We start from the raw sequence: 17,702 nt of genomic DNA, 5'->3' as shown, positions 1-17,702 counted from the left end.
CTCTGGAAGAATAGACCTCAAAGGTCACCGAGAGCAGCGGTGGAAGGAGGGAAGGGGAGGACAGAGAGGGGCCGGGCCTGCTGACATGGCCCACGCCGTGTCCAGGGAGAAGTGGGGAGACTGGTCTCTCACACCAGCCTCACTGAGTTCCAATCTGAGCTCTGCCACTTTCAATAAAGAATGAAGCGTTGTGGGGAGAATTAAATAATTCTAGCACAGTGCAAATATTCAATAAAATTGTCACTTTTACTATAAGCAGGGATTAGTAACTGACATCAGATCATTTTCCAGGGAAAAAAGTTTGTGATAATGGACTGGCTGCTTCTGTGCTAGCACCACCTCAGAGAGCAGTGGGCAGCCCGGCCACCAGGCAGAGCAGCTTTTATCAGTTCTTCCTGCTGTTGTTACAGGAGGTGCTTGCCCTCCCACTGTAGCATGCACACGTCCACAGCATATTCTAGTAATATTGTTTTAATAACTTTAAATGGATGATCATCTATAAAAATACCGACTCACCAGTTGTATACCTGAAATTATGCTTGGGGCTGGTGCACTGGGATGACCCAGAGGGATGGTACGGGGAGGGAGGTGGGAGGGGAGTTCAGGATGGGGAACACGTGTACACCCGTGGTGGATTCATGTTGATGTATGGCAAAACCAATACAATATTGTAAAGTAAAATAATAATAATAAATAAATGATAAGTGGTTAAATATACATACAAATAAAAATAAAATTGGCACATCTTTGAGTCAGTAGTAGTGTTCCCGATAACCTGCTTGAGGGCTGCAGCAATAGGGTATTCTTCACACTTTTATTCTAGGCTCTCATACATCTACTGGGTTTAATTGCTTGAGTGCATTTCATTTCTAATGTATGATGATGATGGTGATGACATGCTGGGCTGGACTGTGTGAAACACTTACAAGCAATGTCACATTCATTGACCATCTTTATGATGCCTTTGCAGAGGCTGCTCAGCCACGTTTTTCATGCATGCTAAGTTATTCAGTTGTGTCCAGTTCTTTGTAACCTTATGGACGGTAGCCTGCCAGGCTCCTTCATCCATGGGATTCTCCAGGCAAGACTGAGAACGGGAGTTGCCATGGAGCGGCATGTCATGCCCTTCTCCAGGGAATCCTTCTGACCCCGGGATCGAATCCACATCTCTTACATCTCCTGCATTGGCAGACAGGTTCTTTACCATTAGCGCCGCCTGGGAAGCCCAAACTATGTTTTACTACAAGGCTTGAGCTGCCCAAGCTATGAGCTCCTGAGGTGTGGACAAGAGATTCAACGAGACACAAATTTATGGGTGTTGCATCAGACATTTCAAAGTCAAGGATAAAAATGGAACTGATTTCCATTCTCACTGAGAGGTGAGGGTAGTGTAGGAAGATAGGCCGTTAGAATAGATAGCAGAGTGACATCACATTTAAGGTTTAGTGGGCAGAGATGGCAAGGCTGTGGCCAGAAAATGTTCTCCAAATCTAAGCATTTATTCACGCACATGAACTGGATGGTTCTTATACTCTGTTCTTACAAGTGCCGTCCTCAGTGTTCCAGCTTATGATACACTTGAAGGAATAAGAGAATGAGAATGTTACTACTTTGGCCCTTAATTAATTAGTCTCATCAATGATAGTTGCTATCTGGAGACAAGTCGACATCATGTATCTCCTGATTTGAATACACACCATTACTTCTGAAGCTGACCTTCAAAAAAATTGAGAAACCAAAACACTCTGCCTATCAGTTTACAAGAAAGACACACATCACAGAGATACTTGAATCACTGTGATGATGGAGATATGACCAGAAAATTCCAGACTATGGCTAAGCCTGCAAGACAAACAACCTGGTTTCGTTTACAGCATTTAAAAAAAAAAAAAAAAAAAAGCAAAGGGATTAAAAGAAATGGAGGGAAAACCTAGAGGCCCAAAGAGATACAGAAATCAATATTATGATGTGACCTTATTTGGATACAAACATGATTTTTTTTTTTTTTAAACTGCAAGAAAATAAAAAGAAATGTAAATATTGATTGTACCTTTAACAGTATTAAAGAGCTATTATTAATTTTAATTGTGTGATAATGCTACATGTTGTAATACTTATGGACAAAATGTTTGAGATTTACTTCCAAATAATTCAAGGAAGGATCAGAAGGAATAGAGGTAGAGGAAAATAAAATTGGCTGTTGAACTCAAGGCCAATTGTTGATGCTCAGTGATGGCTACATAAGAGTTCCTTATCCTAATCTCTGTTCTTTTGTATATTTCAAAGTTTCCTGTAATTGGGGCCTAATTGAAACCAGAACCATGGGAGTACCATGGTCTGGAAAGGACCATTAGAACCATGACTGTGACATGCAGTAATGACTGCGCAAGAAGGGCTGAAGAGAGAGCCCTATGTCTTGAAGAGAATAGGAAGAAAGGCAGTGTGTTCGGGGGCATGAAGTATCAGGGTTCATGCCCTGTGGAATGAAAGTCTGGATTTTCAACCACTTTTAAGGCCATCAGTTCAGTTCAGTTCAGTCACTCAGTCGTGTCCAACTCTTTGCGACCCCATGAACCGCAGCACGCCAGGCCTCCCTATCACCAACTCCCAGAGTCCACCCAAACCCATGTCCATTGAGTCGGTGATGCCATCCAGCCATCTCATCCTCTGTCATCCCCTTCTCCTCCTACCCTCAATCTTTCCCAGCATCAGGGTCTTTTCCAATGAGTCAGCTCTTTGCATCAGGTGGCCAAAGTATTGGAGTTTCAGCTTCAACATCAGTCCTTCCAATGAACACCCAGGACTGATCTTTAGGATGGACTGGTTGGATCTCCTTGCAGTCCAGGGGACTCTCAAGAGTCTTCTCCAGCACCACAGTTCAAAAGCATCAATTCTTCAGTGCTCAGCCTTCTTTATAGTCCAACTTTCACATCCATACGTGACCACTGGAAACAGGTGGTTGAAAGGCCATACCACTTCCCAAACCACTACTTCAGTCTGATAATCTCTGATAGTTGATTGCTCAAAACAAGCCTCCAAAGCATCATCAGAGTTCTAGACCAGAGTAAATAAACTCTGAACTAAATAAGTAATTTATTCATTGATTCAAGTGTATGGCCTTTCCCCAATATCTGTGCAGTGTTAGTCTCAGCTGTATAACCAGATACCCCAAACATCAATTAAAATAACAGTAAACATGTCGTTTTTATAGGACAGAAATTGAAGAACAACCCAGTCAGCATTTCTAGCTCAGAGTCTGTCATGAGGTTATAGCTGAAGGGAGACTTCCAAGATGGGTACCCACTGGGCTAGCAAGCTGGCGTTGGCAGCAGGAGGGCTCAGTTCATCTCTGTCATTTCCTGGGGCCACCATACAAAGTTAAACATTCTGGCTTGAAACATTCATTGTCTCAGTTCTTGGAGTCGGATGTCTGGAATCAAGGTGTTGTCAGAGTCACTCTCTCAGGATCTGGGGGAGGATCTATCTGTTCCATGCCTTTCTCATAGCTTCTGGGATTGCCAACCACACCTGGCCCTCTTCCTCGCTGATACGTCACTCCAATCTCTGTCTACATCTTCACACATGTCCTCAGCTGTGTGTGTGTTTCTGGGCTCTTTCTATTCTTCTGAGGATATCAGTCATACTGGATTATGGGCCCACCCTACCCCAGTTATGGTCTCCTCTTAACTAAGACCTATTTCTAAATAAGATCTCATCCTGAAGTTCCAAGAAGGAGATGAAGGAGGGGAACACTTCCAACCCAGTACACTCACCATATAGCTGCCCGAGAGTCCAAATGACACAGCGGCCGGATGCCCCAGAGCATTTAGGAGAGACCAAGGTCATTCTTCCATGCCAGATATCAGTAGTACACCATCACTTCTATAGTACTGTATTCAGAGCAGAAGGACTGGTGAGAGCACATATCTCAGGATGTGGGGGTCATTAAGGCCATCCTGGAGGCTGGCTACATGCTCCACCTGAAAAAAATACACTCAGCCCTATCCAAGGCTCCCCAGATGCTCACCCCACATCAATGTCTGGGCTATGGAAGCACAAAGCCCTTTTGTTTATCCGAAGAGTTTGTTGTGGCCCAACTGTGTCCTCTAACAAAACCCTTAGTGAAAGATTTCACAGCTATACACTTGCCTTCATCTGTATCATATTTTCCTGACAGTCCCCTGGGTTTTATCTTTGACTGAAAGCCATTTCTTCGTTTTAGCATCATTTGCCATCTGAGGGTCTGAGAATTTTCAGAACCAGCAACTCTGACTCATCTGTGGTTAAGAGCCTCTCCGAGCATCTCTTCAATCATGCGTTTCGCTGTAAAGAGTGGAAAACAGCCAGATAGCATCTTGAGCATTCTGCCTGGAAATGTCTTGTAAGTCACTCAGTTCAGTAAGTACATATTCTACTTTCTTGGAAGAAGTATCATGCATGACAGGACTGTTTTTAAAACATTTGCCGTATCTGCTTTAGCGCTCTCTTTCTCTCTGTCCTCCGCCTGCACCTCTTGCATCGTTAGAAAGTTGTCAGCACTATGACCCTTTACTCATACTTCCTCACGCATCTTCTAAAAATAATAATGTGCTGCATAATCACAATAGTAGTGTCACTCCTGAGAAAACTACAATGATTCTGTAATGTTACGCTGCATCCAGGCCATGGCTTGTGCCCCTCCCGACTTAGCAGTGCTTTAAGTCTGTGTTGTTTTCAACTGAGATCCATCTAGGTTTGTGCTTTGTATTTTGTTAATCTTTTCATAACCTTGGACAGCCCCCGCCTCACCTGCTTTTTCTATTTTTTTAATGACGCTGACTTTCTGAAGACTCCAGGACTGCTGTCCTACAAATCTCCCCCTTGAGTCTGTCTCTTTCCCATGGAAACTTGTTCTGCCATCTCCCACTTCCTGCAACTTGAAGGTTAGGTTTGGATTCTGGAGCTACATTGTCCAGCATGGTAACCACTAGCTACAGATGATTATTTGAATGTAAATTAGTTTAATGAAGATTAACTTAAATTTTTATATCCACTTTCTGCATCTCACTAGCCTCATTTCAAGTGGCTTAGACAGTAAAGAATCCACCTGCATAACTGTGCTCATTTCACATGGTAGCAAGGAGATCAAACCAATCAATCCTATAAATCCTTCAAGGTAGGCTTCAACAGTATGTGAACCGGAACTTCCAGATGTTCAAGCTGGTTTTAGAAAAGGCAGAGGAACCAGAGATCAAATTGCCAACATCTGCCGGATCATAGAAAATGCAAGGGGGTTCCAGAAAAACATCTACTTCTGCTTTATTGACTCTGCTAAAGTCTTTGATTGATCACAACAAACTGTGGGAAATTCTTAAAGAGATGGGAATACCAGACCATCTTACCTTCCTCCTGAGAAACCTGCATGCAGGTCAAGAACCAACAGTTAATACTAGACATGGAACAATGCTGCAGCTACTGCTGCTAAGTCGCTTCAGTCGTGTCCAACTCTGTGCGACCCCATAGATGGCAGTCCACCAGGCTCCGCCATCCCTGGGATTCTCCAGGCAAGAACACAGTGGACTGGTTCAAAATTGGGAAAGAAGTATGTCAAGGCTGTATTTTGTAACCCTGCTTATTTAACTTCCATGCAGAGTATGGAAATGTGAAATGCTGGGCTGGGTGAAGCTCAAGCTGGAATCAAGATTGTTGGGAGAAATATCAATAACCTCAGATATGCAGATGACAGCACCCTAATGGCAGAAAGCAAAGACAAATTATAGAGCCTCTTGATGAAGGTGAAATAGGAGAGTGAAAAAGCTGGCTTAAAACTCAACATTCAAAAAACAAAGATCATGGCACCCAGCCCCATCACTTCATGGCAAATAGATAGGGAAACAATGGAAACCATGACAGGCTTAATTTACTTGGGCTCCAAAATAACTGCAGATGGTGACTGCAGCCATGAAATTAAAAGACACTTGTTCCTTGGAAGAAAAGCTATGACAAACCTAGACAGCATGTTAAAAAGCAGAGACATTACTTTGCCAAAAAAAAAAGGTCCATATAGTCAAAGCTATGGTTCTTCCAGCAATCATGTATGAATGTGAGAGTTGAACCATAAAAAAGGCTGAGTGCCGAAGAATTGATGCTTTCAAACTGTAATGATGGAGAAGACTCTTGAGAGTCCCTTGGACTGCAAGGAGATCAAACCAATCAATCCTATAAAGGAAATTAACCCTGAATATTCTGAAGCTCCAATACTTTGGTCACCTGATGCAAAGAGCCAAATCATTGGAAAAAGACCCTGATGCTGGGAAAGCTTGAGGGCAGGAGGAGAAGGGGATGACAGAGGATGAGATAGTTGGATGGCATCATTGACTCAATGGACATGAGTTTGAGCAAACTCTGGGAGATAGTGAAGGACAGGGAAGCCTGGTGTGCTGCAGTCCATGGGGTCACAAGAAGTCAGACATGATTGAGTGACTGAACAACCCACAACAGTATTCTTGCCTGGGAAATTCCATGGGAAGGGAAGCCTGGCAGCCTGCAGTCCATCGGGTCACAGGGAGTCAGACACGACCTAGTGATTAACACTTCCAATAGTGTGCTGGTAAAAAGTGAAAGCTGCTCACTTTCTGACCTATACAGTCTGTGTATAGGTTGTGTTGTGTCTGACCTATACAGTCCATGGAATTCTCCAAGCCAGAATACTGGAGTGAGTAGCCTTTCCCTTCTCAAGGGGTTTTCCCAACCCAGGGATCAAACCCAGGTCTCCCACATTGCAGGCGGATTCTTTACCAACTGAGCCACCAGGGAAGCCCAAGAATATTGGAGTAGGTAGCCTATCCCTTCTCTAGCCGGTCTTCCCAACCCAGGAATGGAACCGGGGGGCTCCTGAATTGCAGGTGGATTCTTTACCAACTGAGCTATCAGGGAAGTATACTGGACAGTGGCAGTATTTCCATCATCATAAAAACTTTTGTCAAATAACACTGCTCCAGATGCTATTACATGAGCTGGACATTTTAGGCAAGACTATTTCTTAGGTGGGATTTCATACTCCATACTGCATCACCTGCAGAGGCCTACCTGGGAGTCCCGGGGTGCCCTGAGGGACTTGTAAACTGCACATGTAACTAGGAATATCGAATTTCCTCCACATCATTCTCTGGTTGTCAGCTGGGATCCCACACCCTGTGATGGCAAGATTTCTAAAAAATGAAAATAAAATCAAAGAATTTTAGATTTGAGAGGAAACTTCGATATTATTTTATAAGCAGCTCAGGAAACTGAAGCCCACAGAGGCTCAAGACTTGCCCAAGGTCACTGATACTAGCTGGAAGTAGATAATGACCTTCAGCAAGCATCTTCTTGCTGCTAACCCCTTAATTGAAAACACCCTGTGATAACTGAGATCAGCTGGTACTAGCACTACTAAAATAATTAGAAAACAGCTTTTTTGAGTACTTATCAGTATTAGATACTGTATTTAGTCTTTAAAAAAATTACTTTAGAGACTTCCCTGGTAGTCCAGTGGCTAAGGCTCTGCATTTCCAATGCCAGGGACCTCGGTTTGATCTCATCAGGGAACTAGATCCTACATGCCGCAACGAAGATCGAAGATCCCAAGTGCCATAACTAAGACCCGACACAGCCAAATAAATAAGTAAATAAATAAATATTTTTAAAAAATTACTTCACATGCTTCTTACAACCACCTCACAAGGAAGGCTACTTAGAGAAAATCTCTGATTAACAGGAATTTATTTTTTCAGGTAATAAGAAACCTAGAAATGGTTCAGCTCTAGGAAAGCTGATCTCTCTCTGATCATTGTGGCCTTTCCAGTGCAAGGTCGATGCTGCAGCTCCAGTTATCACATCAGTGATAAAAGCAGGCTGAGCCTGCATGTGGCGGTGCCAGCAATCACAGTCTCATTTACGGCAGAAGCGAAATCTTTCCCAGGGGCCCGGAGTGGACTTCTATAGTACTTCTCATGGGCTAAGACTGCACCTGCGTTGCAAAAAGACTGGGAAAATGAGTATGATGTTTGACTCTTCGGGCTTCTGTAGAAGAGACAGGGAAGGGAATGTGGGTCGGATTAAACCAAGCAACAGTGGAGGTGTCCCTATCCTCAAGGTTCAGTTGAGGAAGCCAGTGTGCTCAGGCTTCCTCAACTGCTGAGTAAGCAGCAGAGATGCTTAGACTCCAGAGCCCATGGTGAGTATGACATGCTCACTGAAGAATGCGATGACTCTGATGTTGCCAGCTGTTCAGACACTTCAGAGGTAGAATGTGTGTGTCCTCAAAGAATAGGAGTGAGGCTGCCCTAGTGTGTCACCACCTGAATAAAAAACTGAAGAAAGACATTCAGGAGAAGAATGCCACAGGTGTTTGGGTTGGACAGCTCAGAGAACTTTTACTTACTCCACTTGTAATATATATTTAAAGCTACATTTGAAGTATCTACATACTTAATGCTAAATATATTCAGTGCTTTGTTTATATATCATAAATATATTTATGCTGTATTTCATTTTTCTTCCCAACCTTCTCTTTACCATGGGAGCTTAGTCTTGCCAGCCTGGTCTTGTCAATCACACACCATTCAAGGTGTTCCTTATAGTTGGTGAGAGATTTGTGTAATAAATGATACAAATTAAAGAAAAATGGGGCTTCCGGCTCCTCCTCAAGTTGGCAGCTACACATGGACCCATGATCATAGGCAGTGTGGCAAAGGCCGGTGGGACAGTGAATACAATCTTGCTAATGGTAATATGTACCAAAAGCCCTAAACATGCTCTGACCCAGCAGTTTAAGATTTTATTCTGAGGAAATAAAGTGGATGAACATTAAAAATGGTCACAAGCAGGCTCAGCATAGCATTGTTCATAGTAGGGAAAAATTAGCAAAAGCTTTGAGGGAGGAGGGAGGAGGGTTCAGGATGAGGAACACATGTATGCCTGTGGCGGATTCATTTCGATATATGGCAGAACCAATACAATATTGTAAAGTTTAAAAATAAAAAAAAAATAAAAAAAAGAAAGTTGGAGAAATGTATTAATATTATAAAGTTAAAAGTGAAGCAAAACATGTTTGTAGGAAAATTACAAAGAAAAATGTAGGTATTGGTAGGCGGTGCAATGGAGCAGATTCGCAGGGAACTCAGTCCGGTGTCCTAAGTGGGAATGTGTGTTCACGTGGGTATAGTTGGTATACATTATCCACAGTTGTTCCAGCAAACCGAGCGGCATCACAACAGAGCCTGATTTTTCACGGCAGCCATCGTTCTGGGGGTTTGCTGGAAATCTCGCCCGCACAGTCACACAGGACCAGGCTTCCCCAGCCAGGGGTACTTTCCTGAACTCTCGGCGGCAGAGCTGGCGCCGGAGCGAGAGCATCGAGGCCGGCGGGTGTTCAGGGCGCCCCAGCCGGCCCGACCCCGTCCACTCCGACCCCGTCCACTCCTGAGCTCTCTCCGGCATCCACCACACGCCTTATGCAAAAGTCACACTCACGATTCTGAGTCTGTAGAATATTTTGTTGTTTAACAATGAAAAATAAAATGGAACGAGCCCCCAAATTTGATCCGACTGCGTGGGTTAAATCAACTGCTGAGCAGCGGTGTGGCGGGGCGCTACCGAATCCTTGCAGGGAGGAAGAAGCAGGCGGAGGGTTGAATGTCAGAAAAAGTGCTAGAGAAAAGCTGGTGACAAAAGATGGCTCGCTGTGTGTCGTCAGAGCCAGGGACCTAGAAAGCGACGGAAACACGCACCTGCAGAACTAGGATGCTGGGGTCGCAGGATTTCTAGTTTCCCTTTGCCTTGTGCTTTCCTGTAAGGTCTGCAGTTTCTGCAGTGAGCTTGGATTACTTTCGCAATTAGATTAAGAATAAAGTTTAGTTTTGAGTAAAAAATATCAGCAGGGACTTTGCCAAGGGCTAAGCAGGATCCCCTCCTGGAGCCTCTCCGGGGGGCGTTCCAGCCTCTTCACGCGGGTGTGGTGCTTCCGCGGGGCTCCGGGCTGGGTCCTGGGAGAAGTGGGGTCCGAGGGGGCGGAGCGGGGCCAGGGTCTCCAGTCCCCACTCGGGCGGTCGATCTGGGCTCAGAAGCCGCGGCCCCGGATCCCGGGCTCAGCGTGGGGCTAGTGCGTGAGTCGCTGGCTGTCCAACCCGCACCACAACACTGGGCGCCTCCGAAACCCCTTTCCAGACGGAGAACCGAGGACACCGGGACGTCCCGTGACCCCAGTGGTCTGGACGACTCCGGGGTAGAGCCTTCGGGACGGCCATCCCTGTGTATGTACGGTTCCCTCCGTGCCCACCAGGACCTGAGGAGACAGGCGCTCCCTGCCCTCCAGACTCTGCCCTCAGTAGATTCTGTCACCCTACCGCCCCCTCACCCCTCCCACTCCTGCGCCTGCAAACTAGGGCCAGGTCCTAGATTCAGCTGAGACAAGTCCTAGCCGCCTGTGCCTACATCCTGATCACATTTGAGAGGAGAAACTCATTCAAGGGCATGCTTAGCAGATTTGAAGGGATGAGCACTCTGACCAGAGAACACGACTTATGCATCTCTCATACTGCTGAGTTCCTCCTGATAACGAAGGGCATGAAAAAGATAATGCTGCCTGTGCTCTCTTCTCTGGCTTGAGAGCAACTCACTCCACCCAGGATTTCAGTTTCCTTGGAGAACTTGGTGAGAACAAAGGAGTGACAGCTGGTAACGGGGGGACATTTGGGGCAGAAGACCCCAGGGCTAGTCCTAGCACCATCTACCAGAGCTGAACACCTGATCTTGGGCACAATTTCCAGGTTCTGCTAGACCTGCAGTCTCTCCCCAGGGGTGTTTTCTAGCAGAGCCACTGGGGCTGAGCTGCAATGGGGGCAGCACCCCTCATGCCAGGAGCTCAGGAAAAACTCTCCCCGGTACTTCTCAAGGCCCTTGACTTATAACCTTAACACTCTTGAGTTTTGTTACAGAATCTACAATATCAGATGTTTTAGAGAATAGGTTGGTTCCCTAGAAGCTGTAGATTGTCACCTGAGGTTGAACTTTACCTTTAACCTTTTTATAATTAATTGCCTTTTAACCTCACTGGATTTTGTTGCAAATGACCAGCCAGAACAGGAGGGGAGTATTTTCTTACTAACTCACCCCACAGTGTCCCATAAAGCAGCCACTGGCTGTAGAGTTACTGTGCACTTGGGAAGCAGCTGTTCCAAGTTCACTGTGCTGGTGAATATAAAATCCACATTGGATTTGGAAGACAGTATGGAAAAAGAATGTAACATTTCTTATTAATATATTCTATATTACAGGTTGAAATAATATTTTGATACATTGGATGAGATCAAAATAAATTTCACCTTTTTAATGTAATTAATGAAAATTTAGTATACGTAGCTGATATGTTTTTAATGGACAGTCCTGGTCTAGAAAGTGAAAGTGAAAGTGAAGTCGCTCAGTCCTTTCCGACTCTTTGCAACCCCATGGACTGCAGCCTACCAGGCTCCTCCGTCCATGGGATTTTCCAGGCAAGAGTACTGGAGTGGGGTGCCATTGCCTTCTCCTCCTGGTCTAGAACATACAGCTAAAAGCATTTCTCCTTGTAAACTTTAAAGCAAGATGAAAATTTTCTTTCTTCCTTAAAAACATGAGGGATTGTTTATGCCCAGGCACTTTTCAAAGGTACATATTTGGTTCAGTTCAGTTCAGTCACTCAGTCGTGTCCGACTCTTTGCGACCCCATGAATCACAGCATGCCAGGCCTCCCTGTCCATCACCAACTCCCGGAGTTCACTCAGACGTCCATCGAGTCAGTGATGCCATCCAGCCATCTCATCCTCTGTCGTCCCCTTCTCCTCCTGCCCTCAATCCCTCAAGTATCCACCTCCAATTCCTGTACAATGAGCACCAGGTCTGTGGCAAATATGACTTATGGGCTTCAGGACCTCAAGGCTGTTTGTGGTTTCAAGTCCAGAGAGGAAGAAAATGCAGCGCTCCCATGCACCCCTGTTCCAGCTGAAAGGGTGGCTCTCCTCTACCCTCACTACACTATTGCTCATCACAAGATCAGGAGCCTTTCCTCACAGAAGGAAAGCCAGTCCTTTATGGCTGGAGTCAGAACTCGAATCTCCTAGTAGGGAGATCCAACAGGACCCAGCTTTAACGGAGGGGGCTTGTGTTGATAATCATACCCACTCCCATCATACCATTTTGAGAAAGGCTTTGAGCAGGATCTTCCCCGGACACTTTGGCACAGCTGGTGAGGCAGGGGCATTATAATAAACAGCTGGGGTGGGGGTGGGGTCAAGGAATGGCAAAAGATACACCCCAGTAATGATGGACAAAATACTGCTTATCATTCATGGCTGGATCTGGGGCACTCACAGATCTCATTCTACATGTAAATGGTAGGGAAAAAAAGTTGCCTGAGGTTTCTCCTTCCCAGCTCTGGTGGGCTCTACACCCATGACTGAGCAGCACACACCAACATTTCAGGATGGTAAGGTGACATAGGGGCAGTGGCAGTGAATGGGGCCCTGTCAACTCCCACCTTTGTATCTTGGATGTATTCAAAGGGAATTTGCTCCTGTCACACCACGGAGCTCATCTCCTGATGGGCAAAGGACTAGTTGGGAACACATTCTCTCTCTCCACTTCAGTTTCTCTTGCTCAGGGAAATGTGGAGTGAAGAACAGAGGATTTCTAACATTTGCTCAGTGACCATAAAGTGCCTGGCACAAGCCTGGTGTAAGCAACAAGTAGTATGACCCTTGGACTGTGAGGAGATCCAATCAGTCCCTCCTAAAGATCAGTCCTGAATGTTCACTGGAAGGACTGATGTTGAAGCTGTAACTCCAATACTTTGGCCACCTGATGCAAAGAGCTGACTCATTTGAAAAGACCCTGAAGCTGGGAAAGATTGAAGGCAGGAGGAGAAGGGGACAACAGAGGATGAGATGGTTGGATGGCATCACCGACTCAATGGACATGGGTTTGGGTGGACTCCGAGAGTTGGTGATGGACAGGGAGGCCTGGCGTGCTGCGGTTCATGGGGTCACAAAGAGTTGGACATGACTGAGCCACTGATACTGAACTGAGTATGACCCCCATTTTGCAGTTGAAAAAACTGAGGTTTTGGATTCTTTGAGTCACTGAACTTCTCTTTACAGTTTCAGCTCCCACCTTCTCAGATGTGGGTTTCTTCCTCAGTCCCACACCCCACCTTCTGTTTCAGAAATTTCAACTTCTGATCTTGTACTTCTTTTGCCTGAAGGACTGTTAACATTATGGACTTTTGGAGTTCGGTGAAATTTGGGTGTGGGGACAGATGAGACTGAGTACTCTGTTGGCTACCTTTGGTCATGACCTTTGATGTGTAAATGACCCTGCTCCCATTTCATTGGGGGGAAGTTGATGACCCGAGGCATGTCCAGTGAGATGTGTGAATTAGCTCTGAAAGTCTTCTACCTGATTTCCTGTCCTGTTTTAAGACAGTAAATTATGAAACACTTCTTGATAAATATTATCTCAGTTAGAAATTCATCTAAAATACAGCCTAACTGTAGCAGCTATAGATATGTGAGAGAAATACAGTTTCTGACCAAATAGAGTCAGATTTAAAAATCAAGGCCCCCCTACCTATACAGAGCACAGGCAGCCCCGCAGATAATTAATACCAGTACTACCTATGAGCTTATGTAATTAGGGTTTCTGTCGTCCTACTTACTTCAGATATTTTTTCCTTAGCTAGAGTTTTTTAATGTGTCGGTGAAACAAAAGTTCCTTATATTCTCGGAAAGCATATTATTTCCAGTTCTCCTGAGACTGCATTCCCACCTACTCCACCCCCACTCAGCTAACCTCAGAGCCTGCTGTCTGTCCTTCAGAAACTTCATCTTTACCCTTTTTGCTACTCCCCAGCGAAACAGTCAAAGCACACGCCCAAATTTATTTTTATTGTGCATACATAGGAAACATGACCCTATCAAAAGAACAAAAAAGACAAATGAGCCAAGTGTTACAAGAGGAAAAGCATGCATAGATCTACTCCCAGTTCACTCCTAGCCATGGACTCTATGGGACTTCACACACCACAAGTTGGCTTGGACTGGCTCCAAGCAGTGGGCACTGTCCACCGACAGCATGGGGGAACAGTGGGCAGGAAATATCACTGTAGAAGGAATTTCCACACACACTGACCACTGAGTGGGTTCTCACCAATGTTCAAGGGAAAACAAAGTTTATCTCACACAAGCATGAATATAAAATAGTTGAGTGCTACCTAAATCATCTAGTCTCTTAAGATCATTTGCTATAAAAAAAAAAACAAAAAAAACCCCAAACAGAATTTCATCGTGGACATTTGGGTGCCTATGTAGCTGCACCAACTCCAACTTGGGACGCTTCCTCATCAGAACTGTAAAGGAAGAAACTGGAGCTGAAAATGCCAAACGAATGGCCTGGAGGAAGAGAAACTTCTGGACCCGTGTAGTTATCCTGGGTTGTAAACAGCAAATGTTGTGCTTTGTTGCTCATTCAGATCAAGGAATTGAGTGTGGGGAGGGACTGAAGTTGGGGACAGGAGTTCAGAGGTCACGCTCAGTGGTCAAAAGCACCGGCAGCAGCATCTATGTTCAGACTATTTCCAGTGTTCATCTGGCTCCAAGAGTGTCCCATGGAGTCCCTGGGGAGGCTCCCAGATTCTCCATCCTGACTCCTCACTCCTACTCCAGCAGAGCAGGGACATGGAGACAAGGAATGGGGAATGAAAACACTCAGTATCACTCTAGTGAGATGTCCTGATGCTCAAGTTCAATGACTGACAACCTCTCAAAAGGCTCTAATTACTTCATTTCAAAAATAAGCACCCACCCCCCACCCCCACCCCCACCCCATTACTATACATACATGTCTCCGCTACGACGCTTTGCCCTTCCTATACATGACCCATCAGGTCTCAATCTGGGTTTACGTACATGATGGTGGGCGTAACCTACGTAGAGGAGCAGAACTCCAGTCCCCTAACAATCCAGGACGGCCTGTGATTCGAGGGCCAGAGAGGTTTCTGAGCCAGTTTTGCATTTCCAACCACATCTTTATTCTAATTGTGATTAACTCGTGAGTAAAATCTATTCGTTCCTTTTGGAAGAGATCTATTTACAGTCCCGGGGTTTTGTGTTCCTGTCTTTTTCTTAGCAAGCTTCTCCTCTGCAGAGCCTGGCATACACCTGCTGAGATCAGTCAGGCAGGGCCAAGGCTTGCCCACCCAGGCTCAAGCCACTGGCTGTGCTCCGCTGGGACACTTTTCTCCAGAGGCCGAGGTGGCTTCCCAGCCGGATGTACCTCTCTGCTTTGAAGGTGTCCATTACAACACACTGTCAGGCCTGCCTCAGGGGAGGGTGCAGAGATGCCTGGCTGTGATCACAGGCCAGAGAACTACTGACACCCAGGAAGGACTCTGAGTCTGACCTCAGAGCACGACTCCACACCACCTTCCCCAGATGCACTGAAAACAGCTCCATTTTCCTCCCAGGTCAGACCAAGAGCTCATGGAATGCAATGTCCAGTTTGAGGCAGGAGGCAATTTCCCATGAATTTAAATACCTTCCCTTAGTGATTTTCGGGGAACTACAGACATCAACTTGGCCTGATTCTAGAGCCCCATCTCCCTGAGGTACAGCACACCAGTGCTCTCCCAGCCCTGGCGGTACCAAGGGCAGCGCTCTGGTCTTCAGGAAGGGAAGGGGAAGAAGGGGCTCAGAGGCTGCACCCCGTCATCATTTTTGGAAGAGGAAACTGCTGGCTCTGCGGGGCCTGGTTTTAGCCGGCAGCCTGCCGTGTGCAGGGTGCCTGGGCTACGTGCCCCACTCACGTCCCCAGGCACTCACCCGTATTGCCTGGCCTTCCGCCGGGGTCTCCCCCCATGGGCCTGGGCAGCCAGCTCAGGGGGGCAACCCTCAGGACTGTCAACTCAGCCAGAGCACAGATTACGTTGGAAACAGAAGCAACAGAGGAGACATAGGGTGAATTGAAATATTGGTCCTCCAAGGAAAACTCGAGAGGAAGCTGTGCTTTGAAGATATCAAAAAGGAACTTGCCCTCAGTGGCTCATAAGACCTTTCCTGGAAGTGAGCAGTGATGGAGCAGGGAGAGCAAGCGACAGCCTCGCCCTGCCTCCCAGCCACGTCACACAGGCAGGTGCTGGCAGCTCCCCCGGCTACTTGGTCTTCACCACCTGCTCATATGGGGGTGGGGGCGTGTTGCAGTAGGAAGGGGGTGGTGGGTAGGCCGTGCTTCCCTGGGATGAGTTGGGCTGGACCTGGAAAGCCATCGCCACGGGGTTCCCAGCAGGATTCATCCCTGATCCTCCGGGGTCCGTGTAATATGGCAGCCCCAGCGGCTGGGCTCCTGAAAAACAAACAAGCAGATGAGAGCACGGCCCGGCCGGGTGCCCCGGTGAAGACCACTGCATCGGTCATGCACTTAGCGGACGTGTATCGCAGGCCAACAAGCCCAGACACAGGAGGGCACCAGGGTGCAGGGAATGAGCAAAGGTGAGATGCTGGCCCAGCCTCCTGAAGCGGCTCCTTCACAGGGCAGACGGCCAGAAAGCACCTCAGTCCACGAGGGTGCCCGAGTGTTGGAGGGATGATAGCAGGGTCAGGTGCGGTGGAGGCCAACCCACAACCGAGGGACAACCAGAGGAGCTTTGCCAACACTTGGGGACATGCACCAGAAAATTATCAACACAGACGGCCCAGCAGCCCTGAGAGCCTGGAAAGCCAGGATGCCGAAAGGTAAGCCAACTTAAGAGAGAACTGAGAAGAGGACTGGGGGTTCCCAGCTCTTGGCTAGAAGCACCACAGGCCCCTCCACAAAGTTTTTGAGAACAGTGTGCTGAAGTATGAGCTGTGCTTACACCTGCTGGGTAACATTTACTCAGGGCAGAGCACCTGTCATCCAGGTGAACCAAATTCCCAGACAGGGAGACAACCTAGGGGCCTGAAGTCAGTGGGGTGTGTTGACAGGTCTGTGGGCTCTCCCCTGCCCTGGATGCTGCAGAAAGATGCCGCTCCCTTGTCTCAGGGAGAGGCTGTACATGCAGGCTGAGCCCGGCTGCAGCCCAGGGTGCAGGACACAGGAGGCAAGAGCGCACAGATGGTGACAAGAGGGAATATCTAGCCCCAACTCTCGTTTAACAGTAGAAATACCCGAGCTGCTGTGTTGAGCCTATTTCTTGGATCTGCATTTTCTGATCATGTTGATAATGTGATAGGAAACTGACTAAATAAAGAATCAAGAAAGAAATTGTGGGCTCCGGGCTTTTCGTGGGCTTAGCTAAGTTCACGAGTGAATCAGATGCATCTGAATTAGGCCTCGTTCAACCCAGGGGATGCTCAGGCACCAGAGAGGTAGTGTCTGCCTGTATATTATGTGGGGTCTTTTTTTGTGCAAATCTCCCTCTGCTACAGTTTAACCGAATAAAGGTTAGATTCCTGGAAAGATGCCCACCAACGTGTGCAGGATGTCTTGGAAATCTACAAATGTGCTGAAGGAGAGCATAGGACAGAAACATACAGTCAAAGAGGCATTCGGGGTGTCAGGAGGAGCGCATCAGCCACAGACGGACCTCGATCCGCTCCTCCTCTCAAACAGGCTTCTAGTGGTGTGTCTTCCTGTTGCCAGGAGATGTGTTTGTTCACAAGCCCATGACTAGC

General features: G+C 46.7%; 1 protein-coding gene and 1 long non-coding RNA gene across 7 annotated transcripts in view; both read right to left on the bottom strand.

The window, feature by feature from the left end:
- Positions 1–17,702, bottom strand: part of VOPP1 (VOPP1 WW domain binding protein) — a 205,702-nt gene that overhangs the window by 16,003 nt on the left and 171,997 nt on the right. For 4 of the 6 annotated variants that reach the window (XM_086365543.1, XM_086365541.1, XM_086365542.1 and 1 more), the window contains one exon: positions 13,922–16,392. The exons of the other annotated variants lie outside the window; for them this stretch is intronic. In XM_086365543.1, the coding sequence (XP_086221669.1) occupies positions 16,202–16,392 (191 nt within the window). In that variant the 3' untranslated portion in view covers positions 13,922–16,201. Of the gene's footprint in view, positions 1–13,921; positions 16,393–17,702 lie in introns of those variants that run through there. 6 annotated transcript variants of the gene reach the window in all.
- LOC147347916 (uncharacterized) lies at positions 361–7,194 on the bottom strand. The gene is made up of 2 exons (XR_015150821.1): positions 7,069–7,194; positions 361–4,323 (listed from the first exon to the last, which is right to left on the bottom strand). It is a non-coding gene; the product is annotated as an uncharacterized LOC147347916 (long non-coding RNA).

Source organism: Bos grunniens, chromosome 22 (assembly GCF_055505025.1).
Source record: "Bos grunniens cultivar Pamir isolate PY7600 chromosome 22, Bosgru_T2T1.0, whole genome shotgun sequence".
Lineage (NCBI taxonomy): Eukaryota > Metazoa > Chordata > Mammalia > Artiodactyla > Bovidae > Bos > Bos grunniens.
This window is presented reverse-complemented; position numbering and strand designations above follow the sequence as displayed.